Raw genomic sequence first — 13,253 nt, 5'->3', positions numbered from 1 at the left:
TTTTATCGATGCGTCGCTTGTCCGTGAAGCACGGCTCTGGGATCAGTAGGAAATGCTGCTCGATCTAAAAGCAGTGCGAGTTTAAGTCGCTTATAACGTGCATTTAAAAAAGCAACACCCGTCAAACATGATCATTATAAATTTATTATCATGAAAATACCTGAGGAGGACTGAGGATCAGTGATAAAAACATGTCCTTAGGCATTTCCTAGAACTACGTGTTTTCTGGTCTTCTTCTGCAGTGCGAATTTGGAGTTTCTGCACGAGAGCGCCCTCTGGCTTTCGGATGCAGCAGCATTTTACCGTACTTTTCTCACAAGTTGTGCATAAATCACGTGATAGATATTTTCGGTTAACCGGGCAGATGTCTACTGCCAAGTACCTATTAACTCCCTTTTAATTACTGTAGCTTCTCTTCTCCCCAAATGTACCTTGATATCCACCAACTCTTTCTGTAATGCCTTCTTCAGTAATTTATCAGCAGTTTCATTCCCTGCAATCCCTATATGTGCTGGAATCCAACAAAAGTGCACTATAATCCCCTCTGCTTTTAATCTGTACAATAATGTATATTTTCCACCAATAAATCTTCTCCGTCTGTTTTTGTAGACATTATACTTTTAAGAGCTGACGCAGAGTCTGAGCAAATTACAGTCCTGCTTGGCTTGACCTGTTCAATCCACTGTAACCCTACTATTATAGCGATTCATTCTGAGGAGTATACTGACAGTTTATCTCTAATTCTTAAGATTATTCCTATCTCAAGATCCTGAATACCCCATACCAAGTTTTTGACTATGTGGACCTTTAGATCCATCTGTATGTACCTGTGTGAAAGAGTAACATTTTTTTGCTAAAAAAAAACACTAATTTCATTACTGTTACTGTAACCTTCTCCTCTCTCCCTGGCCTCCAATAATGTCATTTCAACAAAAGGTTCTGGAAAGTTCCATACTGACACACCATCTAATGGCAAATTAGGGCAGATGTTTTCGTTCTCTGAACCACAATCCTTGACCCACTTTTTATATATCCATCCAAAGGTGTTTCCTCCTTTTTTTTTAAATATTCCTAGCAATCCTTTAAAACTGTGCGTGTGCGGTGCTTGGCATCACTTCCCTGCAAATGAACCCAGTACATCATAGCTAGCTTCTTCCTTCTCAACTCTGATGGCATCTAGAGGGGTTGATCTTATTGCTCCACAGCAGATTCTGAGCGCTCTTGATTGTATGTTATCCAATTTCTTCAGTTCTGATTTGCACCCATCTCCATATACTACACATCCATAATCTATGCTAGATCGTATCACAGCTTGATATATCTGTAGCAGTGAACTTTTATTTGCTCCCCAATCATGCTTAGTTATTGATGTCATACAATTAAGTACACCCTTACATTTACTTTCAATTTTCCTAATATGTGACTTCCAATTAAAAGTTTCATCAACTATTAGTCCAAGATACCTAAATTCTCTCACTCTTTCTATAAATTTCAATTGAAGTTGACTATACAACTTCAATTTTGTTTTTTTCCCACTTTCTTTTTCCTTGTAAAAATCATATACTGGGCCTTTTGTACTGAGAATTTTAAACCCCAGTCCACTGACCATTTTCCCACTTCATCTATTGTTTCCTGTATTCCTTTAACTACATTCTTTAAATCCCTACCTCTTTTCCATACTGCTCCATCATCTGCATATAGTGCCCTTCCAATATTTTGGTTTAATTTTTTCAAATATGTCATTTATCATTAAATTGAATACCACTGGACTGATAACACTTCCTTGCGGAGTCCCATTTATAATGTCGTAAACTGTTGACACTTCATTACCTACTTTTACCTGATATGTTCGTTCAAATAGGAAGTCTAATATCCAGTTATACATTTTTCCCCCTATTCCAAGTTTATCTAATTTAACTAGAAGCCCCTCCCTCCACAAAGTATCGTATGCTTTTTCAATATCAACAAAAACTGCAACTAAGTATTCTTTCATTAATGTTGCTTTTTTGATATCATTTTCAAATAATATCAGGGTATCCATTGTGGATCTTTTCCTCCTAAATCCACAACTTTCCATCTAAGTTATCCATACTATGAACCTTAGCAAATGTTGTATGTCTTTTCTTTGTTTGTGACAGCAATTTTTCCTTCTTCCTCTATTACCAGAATTTGTTTACTACTACTAACCCCATTCATTTTATTTATCATTCTCCAAACCCTCCTTCCAATTGTATTCCAAAACTCTTGCCATGCCTTTCTTTTTGCATTCTTAATTACCCTTCTTGCAATTGCCTTTTTCCTTTGATATTCCACAACTGTGTCTTGGGTTATTGCCCTTCTTAACGCTCGGGATGCTTTATTTCTTTCTTTAACTGCCACTGTACACTCTTCTGACCACCATTGTACACTTTTTCTTTTCTTTCCATTACTGCTTATTAAAGGTATATTCTTCTTTGCCGCAACTATAATTCCTTCTACTATTCTATTATAATTTCTCTCTATACTGCCTTCCAGTTTCATATTATTAAATATTTCAACACACATCATATGAAATTCTTTCCAATTTGCCTTTCTAAATCCCCATCTGACACATTGACTCATATTTTGCTTTTGCACTTCATTTTGAATCTTTACATGTTACTGGCCAATGATCACTACCCATATCATCTTCATGCACCATCCACGTACACTTGCCAGCTAATATTCCTGACACTATTGTGAGATCTATACAAGATGTGCTACCTCTTACTATAAACATTCTTGTCGGCTTCCCTTCATTCAAACAAACTAATGAGTGCTCTTCCATGAATTCTTCTATTATCTCCCCATTTTTATCATCATTTTTACTACCCCATAGTCCATTATGTGCATTAAAGTCCCCACACATTATAGCTTTCCCCGATGTATCACCCATCACTTCTTTCAAAACATTATTACTTAATTCTTTAAAAGGATTATAATAATTAATAATATAATATATAAATAAATATAATAATAATTCTTATAGCTTCATTTATACCCATTGCTTCTATAGTTATGTATTCTATATCATTAGACTCATGTATTCTTTTATATACTATATTTTCTTTAATAAAGGTTGCACACCCGCCACCTCTACAATTCTCTCTGTCTTTCCTTTCTACTACATACCCGCTGATCTTAAAATCTAAGGATCTGTTTAGCCATGTTTCTTGAATACAAACAATATCTGGTGCTCTTTAACAAATCTTTTAAATTCTTGTCCATTTGCTATAAGGCTCCTTGCGTTCCAATGTAGCAATAGGAAAGACATTACATAATTACGTGTTCTGGGTCATATCCAATGCCCCACCTCCTTCTTTATCTTTCAAAATCCCATGAACTTCATCTGATATTCCTGTCATCCTTAGAAATTTACTTGCACATCCCACAAGTAAGGGATAATCCACGGCTAGCCGTGCATTAAAGGATTTTAATGCACGACGTGGAGGCGAAGAACCACCAGACGCGAAGCCATGCATTAAAATCCTTTAATGCACGGCTAACCGTGGATTATCCCGCTTATACCATGGTTATTTGCCAAGTTAAAGCTTTTATTGATGTTTACAGTGTCATTTTAGATCAAACAGGTGAAAATGAGGGTTAGTTTGTCAGTTGATTTCAAATGTAATCAAACTGACTGGAGCTACCCGTGCGTTAAAGGCTTTTAATGCACACCTTCCAGCCAATCAGAATCCAGTATTCAAACAGGATTAAAGGATTTTAATGCACTTATAAACTCTCTTATAAATAGACAAAACATTTTACCTGCTTCATCTCTTCAGATTAGCATCCCTCCTCCACCCTGGCTCCTCTCACAAAGCTCATTCTCCCACAGGTCCCACATGGGGTGTGCACTGGGCTCGAGCCGGTTCCGAGCTTGGCACACTTGCCCTGACTAGGGTAGAGTGCTCCGGGTTCGGATAGATCCGGCGAGCTCGGAGTCCGCTCCCTGGACAGCACGCCAAATACGCATAACCTTCTTACCCACGCTCTATCATTATTATCCCTGCAACATTGCGGTTACCTGCGCAGGTGAACTCGTGAATAGCCTATTTTCAGTGTATTGGCGCCCTCTTGTGACTGAATCGGGAACGAGCGCGTAGTCTGTACTGCGCATGCTCGAGCGCTCTGCGCTTGAACAGAGCTTAAATCACTCACCAATCCTTCAGGGAGCGGTGACTCCCCGATGGGGTGTTATCATATGTTCTGATATGTTTTGCAGCATTTTTTGGGGCATTTTGTTTTGCACCATTTTTGGGGGAAACAGTGAAAACTTTATTGACACATGAGAAAGTAAAGTGCTTGTGACTCGTGGGGTGTGCACCACAGCCGCATCTCTTTTTCTCTTCACTGCTCTTCGGTCCCTGGGCCAAACGGGCTCTGCTGTGCCCACAGATCACTTGGGAATCTCGGAACTCGTTCCCTCCTGAACTTTGATGAATTGAGGGCCGGGATCTTCAGCTAATCTGTCGGAAAGATTTGCCAAGTTAAGCCAGCGACCCCGCTCCTGAATGACCATGGTGGCCATAGCTTTGCCCGTGGCTTGAACCGCACATCTCTGAAGACGGAGAGAGAGATCCGTAACCACACAGATCTCGTCCCACTGTGTCTGACCTGGTGTGGTAGACACCTCGTCCTGCAGCTCTGCTTGGTATGCGGTCAGCGGAGAGATGGTGTTAAGAGCCCAGACTGATAGAGCAACTGCCTTGTAAGCGCGGTCTGTCATGCTTGACTGGAACCGATCCGCTTTTGATGGCAATGTGGCGTTCGCAGCCGCTGAGTGCTTCGGGTGTAAATGCGCGGCGACAAATGGCTCCATTGGAGGCATGCGGAGAAGACCCTCCTTCTCCATTCCCCCCAAGTCGAGAACAGATCGCCCCTGTATGGGCACCTTTCCCGTGAAGGGTTTATCCTTCCAGGTGACCACCACTTCTTCCAGAAGCTCTGGAAAAATCGGAACGAGCTGTCTCGCTGCCCGTTTCGCTCTCGGCAGTCTTTTCCCGCTTATAACGTGACTTTGCAGTCTCCACTACCACAGTCGGTCACGGAATATTAAACTTCATCCGCAGCGCGTTTGCACACATCCTGCAGATCAACACCAAGAAGTGGAGAGGATGGTGCCTCGCCCGCCCCTTCCGTGGATCCTGCCGCGGCGAGGGGTTGCGCCGATTGAGCATGGGGGAGGAAGAAGGAATCTTCGTAATCCTCCTCGTCGGAGAGAAGAAAGTCCAGTTGTCCCTCGTCCTCAATGTTGAGCAAATCCTCGTCGTCCGTACTCTGCACGTTAGGGAGGGGAGCGCAAGTATCGAGCTGTTCACCCCAGGATAGAGTCGCCTTGTTGAGCAGCTCCACAGGAATGGATACCTGCGGGGTGACAGCCAAAGCAGGGCTAGCTGACATGAGGGGATCCTCGCCTGATTGGCTAGCTTGGCGTGCTAGCCTCCGGTGGAGGCTCTTCAGAGTAAAGCGTGCACAGTGCTCGCAGGAGCCGAGAGCATCGATCGCTGCTTGGGCATGTTTCAGCCCGAGACATGCAGAGCAGACCTTTTGTGTGTCTTTCCCTGAGATCTTGTTCCCGCATACGCACAGCCGTGGAAGTTGCCCCTCGCTAGCCAGAGCAGTCTGCATTGCTGCAGCCATAGTTGGGTGCTAGAAATCCCACAATATGCTGGAGAACAAATTGGAGGATTTTAGTAAAGTACTACTAAAAAGTAAGGACTAAAAAAGTGTCTATAAGGATGAACTCTAAAAATGCTAAGACGTTTCAACTCATGGTTGGGTGAATAGTACTTATGTACTTTTTATTAACTTTATTAAGTTTCGTTATGTAATAGCTTCTCTTCAAATTGTATAAAAAGAATTGAAAAAGCACGGATTAATGTACTGTACAAAAATATAATTGATTGGACAATTTTCAATCCTGGCCAAATTCGAGGATGTGATTGGGTTATCAGATGATTCCGTTTATTGAGGAAATAACTGCATTAGTCTACAATTCATAGAAATCACACAACAATTTTTTATTTATTTGTAGTTTTATACAGGATCACAATGTCGAGTACATTGTCTTATACATTATGTCAACATTGACAACAATTATGTTTGTAATATACAGTATAGTTTAAGATAACATTGTAGCTCAAACATATACTTGTTTAATTAGTAACTTAGCTCATATTTCAAAATCTTAACTTGAACATCGCATTAAAAAATAAAATACTTATTTGAATATGACTACATTTTTATTTTAAAATCCTCTATCAGCCAATCACTGTGGTCATAGTCAGTAAGCTTGCCCTTTCTCCACTGCAATGCCCTTTCTCTTAGCTTAAGAGTTCTCTCTGCTCCTTGGTAAAAGATGCTCTCTTCTGCGTTGTGAATAGGTTTCATAAGAAAACTCTTAACTAAAAACTTTTACTGCTGTTTAGGAGAACTTCTAGTGCATAAGATGTTTAGTGAATAGGGGCCCACCGTGGTCCATGAAATTTGTTTATCTATACCTCTTTACAAACTCTAAATCCTAACAGTTATCAATGAATGAATTATGAAAATGAAATTTAAAGCAAAACTATCCACAGTCTCTTTCAGATAAACTCTTTTTATGTGAAAATTGTTTTACGCTGAAACATATAGAAGTGATAACAGCTTGGACGATGAAATCTGTGAAATAAGATCTTCTGTACCTCTCAGGCAGGTGTTTTGACACAACGACCTGCAAAAGAAATATAACATAATTAGATTGCATCACACACAGCTTTCATTTGGCATATAATCATGAGAATAAAATTGTTAATTCTAATTCTAAATCTAATTGATCAACAAAGCTTTATTTTGCGGGTCATAATCTTGCCGAAGGGTTTTTTTCCTGCATTCATTCTTTTATCTCACAAATATCCTATCCATATAAACATACAGTACACGTACTGTACAATAAAGAATAAACTTTCTTCCATCTTGCAGGGTCGCTTTGATGCACAACTATTGTAACTTAATAATTGACTTAAAATGAAATCTAGTAGACGACTTTGGATAATGTAAACAATCCCACGCTGGCCCAGAAGAACTTTCAGTTTAAGTTTTTAATACGGCACAAGCGTGTAAAAATACAACCAGCAGAACCTTTATAACCAAATCAAATACATTTCTGGTTACACTTTACATTAAGATTGTCACGAACTGCTCCGAGACTAGGAGGGTGAAGATCTAAATGCAGCTTTATTAAAAAGAGAACAGGTACAAAACAGGCAACAAGTCCAGGGCAGGCAGCAAACAATCAAAGATGGGGACACAAGCATGGGTCGAGGCAGGCAGCAAAGGTTCACAAAAAACCCAAAGTACAATCCTATGTCCAAAACCAGTGTCATGCATCACAATGAGAACAGCTCAGAAATGCAGTTAACACAAACAAGACTTCGCAATGACAGAATGACTGAACCAGGCTTATATAGACAGAGGTAATAAGATAAATACACACAGGTGAGAATGATCAGTAGTAAATGAGTCTGGACAATGGGTTTAGGGAAATGCAGTGAACATTGACAGTCCGGGTGATGTGGAGAGTGCCCTCTTGTGGCTTTGAGAGGGCACTGCAGCTAATGACTGTGACAGGTACACAAATTCATAATGAACTACTTGCTTATTAGCATGCATATTGGTTGTATATTAGTGTAAAGCACGTATTCATGCTTAATTCTGCATTGCCTTATTCTACATCCCTTAATCCTATCCCATACCTAAACCTAAAAACTACCTTATAAGCAGTAATCAGGAGTTTATTGAGGCAAAGGTTGTAGTTAATAGTTAGTAAAAAGTGAGAATTGCTCCCTATTCTAAAGTGTGACCACATTTCTTTGTTCTGCTGAACACAAAGGAAGATATTTGGAAGAATGTCAGTAACCAATCAGATCTCACCCCCCATCGACTCCCATTTACCCTATACAGCAGTAAATGAGGGATGAGATCGGTTTGATTACTGACATTCTTTCAAATATCTTCCTTTGTGTTCAGTTTAACAAAGAAATGTGTACAGATTTGGAACAACTTGAGAATTTTCATTTTGGGGTGAACTCTCCCTTTAAGCGCATTGCGAAACGTCACCAGTGGTATTTAACAGGCACAACAGAGTACTAAGTGACTTTTTAACACTAACATCATTTCAATGCACTGGAAAGATTTTGCGAATGAGAGAGCCCTTAAAATGGCCGACTGCCTGTCGGGTGCGACCACTGAACAAGAGACCTGATTGAGACACACTCTGTGACATCTACAATCAACTAGCTACATTATAAAATCATCATGATTCTTCATCAATCTGTATAGATGTGTTTTCTGTACAGTCATGTAAAAGAGTCTTTCTCTGTAATTGAAAACGGAGCCATGCAAACATAGCTTTTGTTTTTAGCTCCTTTCTCCTTATTTATGAATAAATGTAAACTTGCCTCTGTCCTCCATTCGTTTCTCTTCTTTCTCAGGTAGTTGTGTCCAGGACAGATTAAAATCAGAGATGTGTGATGCCAGAGCAGACTGCAGCTAAAATTCATCAGAGATTTCAATCCACACATGAAACATTCTGTCATTTCTCATTCTCTCATCATCACTCATCTCATACATTTACACACATCAAACACTCTCATATGTCACTTCTCTCTTAAATCATCACTTTTACTTTTGTATTTTAAGACTCTTTTTCTCACCTGATGGAGGATTTTGTCACTCTCAGCAGCTACATCAACACTGGAGGAAAATTTCAGCCTCAGAAAGGTTTTTCTCTTGTGTGAAACTATTAAACAAACAAGAAAAATTGAACAAAATAACCCAGTAAAGGCAGAACGTTTTTTTTCAGACAAAAACTTGAGAATCAAAATCAAATCATAATCTGACTGTATAATCTCATTACTGAACAATTCTATAAACAACATTTATAACAGCATGAATAAAAATAAACACAGCATTATGATCTTTTAAAAACGATTTAAAATGAATTAAATAAAATACATTGAATGAAACTGGTTGAATGGAATAAAAAAGTACATTTCCCAAGTTCTACCCAAATAGATTAAATTCAGTTTTAGAAATGACCTGTTTCATAGACCTGCACTTCACACAGAGTGAGATAAGATGTACGTCCAGACCTGACCACATTCACATAACGTCCCTCCATCCCATTACATGAGAGACTGACAGTATTACCAGGTAGAGGATCAGGTGTTACAGCACATCTAGAGAGAGAGAGATTCAATGAATCTCTATAGAGGCGTTTCAATCAATCAACCATCAATCAATCAACCAACCGACCGACCGATCAATCAATCGACCGACCGACCGATCAATCAATCAATCAACCAACCAACCAACCAATCAATCAACCAACCAACCAACCGACCAATCGATCGATCAATCAATCAATCAATCAATCAATCAATCAATCAATCAATCAATCAATCAATCAATCAATCAATCAATGAAAAGTGATTTCATGAGTAACTTTACATGGGATTGTTGTTTCCATTGTTGTCCAGTGAGTGTCCAATACGGATCTCTGCTCCAGTGGTTTCACCCAAATAGTTGTCATGAGCAGTGATGATCACTGTACTAATGCTATAAGCATCCAAGAGATCCAACCTCCACCATGGGTTACTATCAGATGATGTAGAAGAGCAGTACGCATCTCCGTATTTTACACCATCTATGGCGTTTTGAGCTGCCCAGTCATAATATGTGGATGAGTGTGTAGCTGTTCCTTTCAATGCTAAATTCCCTAGAAAAACATATAAGCAAAGAAAGTTGATCAGTCTTTATATAAAGTCATGAAACTTGTAAACATTAAAAGATGAATATGAGGCAAAAGTACAGTTATTGTCTGTTTGATTAGCTGAACAGAAGAGGACGTTTGGAGTCATATTCTTCTTTCTAAGCTCAATATATTGGTTGAATTGTGTCCTGATGTATTCATTGGTCACACATCAAAAGCACAGAATGTGTTCTATCAGTTTGATTCACACAACACACATAAACCACACACTCACAGCTCAATTCACTTCACATTGAAATAGCTCTGATACTCTGATAATCTAATGTCAACTATTTCTTATAATAATAATTTTCCACTTGAAAGTCTGCAATGTGAAGATATTTTTGATTGACGTCTTAAATCAGTATGGAAGTATGGAAACGAACAGGCTAAGTTTTATTATAAGAGCTACATATGATGTGCTGCCCTCACCAACAAACCTGCATGTTTGGTGTGGACAGAATCCAGGCAGCCACCTATGTGCAGCTCCAGCAAACCTCAAACATATTATTGTGGGTTGTAAGAAGAGCTTGACACAGGGGAGATACACATGGCGCCACAACCAAGTACTAAAGTGCTTGGCTGCACTAGAGACCAAGAGAGTGGCAGCAAATGCCATCCCCCAAAACGCCAAGGCTAACTCGCTGAAAAGGCAACCTTTTATTCGGTAGGGGCAGAAACCTTAACCCCAGATTCAGTTCTGCTGAGTATAGCCAGGGATTGTGAAATGCGAGTTGATTTAAACCACAGACTTACTTTCCCCTTGGAAATCGCAGCGACCATCCAGCGGCCGGACATGGTTCTGTGATCCAGCTCCCGTAGGACAGTCCTCATAGTTGAGTTGACTGTACCTTGGGAAGACGAAGCATTTGAAAAAGAAAGAATCTCCGGTATGCCAACTTGGCAGCGGAGGCTGAAGATCGGGGATGGACAGCGAACGTGTTCCCGGTGGAAGTGGGCTGCAGGGGCTTTGTTTCCAATTCCACCACAAGGCTGCTTAAGAAAGTGGGGATCAGAGGACAGGCCCAACGGACGGTAGTCAAAGAACTTGCCACTGTCGCTGAGAGAAGCAGCCACTGGCTGTGGTTGAAACGGAAGGACAGAATATGGGCTGCCAAGTGACCACGTAATAAAATGGTGTTGTGTTGTATTGTTATGCCATACGGGACCGGGGGCACTGAGCATGCATTAACGGAGCCAGTGGGGCTATAACAGCCTTAGCCAACGGGTTGGCCCGTATGGTTGCCTTGTTTTTGGTAATGTGTTATAATGTTATGCCATACGGGACCGGGGGCACTGAGCATGCATTAACGGTGTGGGCAGTCGTGGCCTAATGGTTAGAGAGTGGGATTTGTGACCAAAAGGTTGCCGGTTCGATTCTCAGGGCACCTTACCCCCACTTGCTCCCCTGGTGCTGCAGTGATAGCTGCCAACTGCTCCAGATGTGCATAAGTTCAGTACTCACTGGACGGTTTAAATGCAGAGGTCACCATAGCTGAAAAATAGGTCACTCTCAGAGGACAGGTCCAGTGGAAGATAATCAAGAACTGGCCAGTGGTGCAGAAAGAAAAAGCCAATGGCTGTGGTTGAGGCGGATGGACACAGCATGGGCTGCCAGATGACCTTGTAACAATGCGACACACACACAGGTCTGATCAACCTGCGGTGGGCGTCCCTTGGCTGAGGGTGTCTTGTGATGAAGGGCCAAAACACCCAATGAGGCTGAGTGGCACAACTGATGATGTGTCGCATTGATGGGAACCATACAAAGGGCATTATCAGCAGCACCTCGCCAAAAGGCATCTTTCCCCAAGGATGAAAGTGGGGTTCGGACACACAACTCATGAGATGTCTCTCTGATAATGGCAAGGAGAGTTAAGTATGCTATGTATGTCTATATTCATTTATCCCCAAACACAGAAGATGCCTACCCGACGAACCAGTGAAATCTCAGACCTCCTTTCCTCTATTCATCTTCTTGACTGCTCCCCCCTGTCATGCATAAGGCGTGGGAAATGTCCTATTGGGCAATTCAACTGTGCTGAAATAGTGGGATTATAACACCTAGTCCTATTAAGCGAATCTTCATTAAAGGGGTCATATGGGGCGAATACGTGTTTTCCTGTGCGTTTGGTGTGTTATAAGTTGCCCATGCATGTATTAGACACGTGAAATTGCAGACATTAAATTGTCAGAACAAAAGAGTCATTCTATGTAAAAGCGAATGCTCACCCAGACCTGCCTGAAACACCTCGTGTAACCACACCCCCACAAATCTACGTCAGCTGGTGGTCTGATTTGACTAAGACCGCCCAAATGTACACGCAAGTAAGGTGGGCGTACCTGTCAGTACAATTGAAGAGGAACCTGATGTTCCAAATATGGTAAGAGACGTTACATTTCCCTCACACGCTTGCAGTATTCCACCAATCACTACGCACTGGTGAACTGGCCAATCATAGCACACCTCGCTTTTCAGAGCCATGAGCTTTGTTAACAATCAGCGCGTTTCAGAGAGGAGATACAAACATGCACGGTGTGTGGAAAATACAGCGTTTTTCAACCTTAAATCCTGTATACACATTGCATTACATCTAAAACAAACCATAATATTCCTTTTAGCCGTGTCATATGACCCCTTTAAAAATAAACAGTTTTCAAATTTGTAAAAGGAATTTGATAATAATGATGTCAGAATTCACAAAAACATGAATCTGTTCATGATTTTCCAGTGAAAGCTCTTAAAAGACTGAGCGTCTAGACGTGTGATTATTTAAAACATACCAGAATGAAGCAATAGAGAACAGTCAGAAACCCATTCTCATGAGAGAATAAAACGATTGTTTATATCATTCTACATTTCTATGTGAAGAATCAAAAGAATTGAATACCTGCTAAACTTCCTGAAACACAAAGAAGACCTGTTGAACAAAAATAAGAATTTTACACGTATACTGTAAATCTAAAAAAATGAACATTTCAAAAGTTGTGTTAAAGATTTGCATGAAGAATGACTGACAGCATGTATGATGTTGAGATGATGATGTGAGGTGTACTCACCAGAGAGTAAGATCAGATGAATGAGTTTGTCCATGTCACCGCTGAAGAAAACGAATATGAGAATAGAGAAGAGAAGAGATATTCAGCATGTACTGCGATCTGTTTCACATGTCATTGGAATTTTACTAAAACGTTTCCCACCTCCAGCTGTCATTTATGTCAAATTAACAAATCAAATCAGGAACGAATGCAAAACTGAGAATGAAAATAATGACCTCACCCGTGTTATTGTCAGGAAAGAAGGTCATCGGGTGTCTGTATGGTTGTGTTTGTTCATTTTTGCTTTTAAAATGATAAAACCACACACACGCACACACGCATGCACGCACGCGCATACACACACAAGCACACACACGCACACACACAATCTTTTTTTGTTTCA

At 40.5% G+C, this 13,253-nt stretch overlaps 1 protein-coding gene across 1 annotated transcript; it reads right to left on the bottom strand.

The window, feature by feature from the left end:
* Window positions 1-6,016: 6,016 nt before the first annotated feature.
* LOC130556846 (fucolectin-like) lies at window positions 6,017-12,984 on the bottom strand. Its single transcript, XM_057338202.1, has 7 exons — window positions 12,872-12,984; window positions 12,703-12,732; window positions 9,511-9,778; window positions 9,100-9,239; window positions 8,715-8,800; window positions 8,460-8,550; window positions 6,017-6,733 (listed from the first exon to the last, which is right to left on the bottom strand). Exons 1-7 carry the CDS (start codon window positions 12,903-12,905, stop codon window positions 6,708-6,710), a joined length of 675 nt encoding a protein of 224 aa, XP_057194185.1. The 5' UTR covers window positions 12,906-12,984; the 3' UTR covers window positions 6,017-6,707.
* Window positions 12,985-13,253: the final 269 nt, after the last annotated feature.

The sequence above is a fragment of the Triplophysa rosa genome, linkage group LG1 (genome assembly GCF_024868665.1).
Source record: "Triplophysa rosa linkage group LG1, Trosa_1v2, whole genome shotgun sequence".
Classification (NCBI taxonomy): domain Eukaryota; kingdom Metazoa; phylum Chordata; class Actinopteri; order Cypriniformes; family Nemacheilidae; genus Triplophysa; species Triplophysa rosa.
This window is presented reverse-complemented; position numbering and strand designations above follow the sequence as displayed.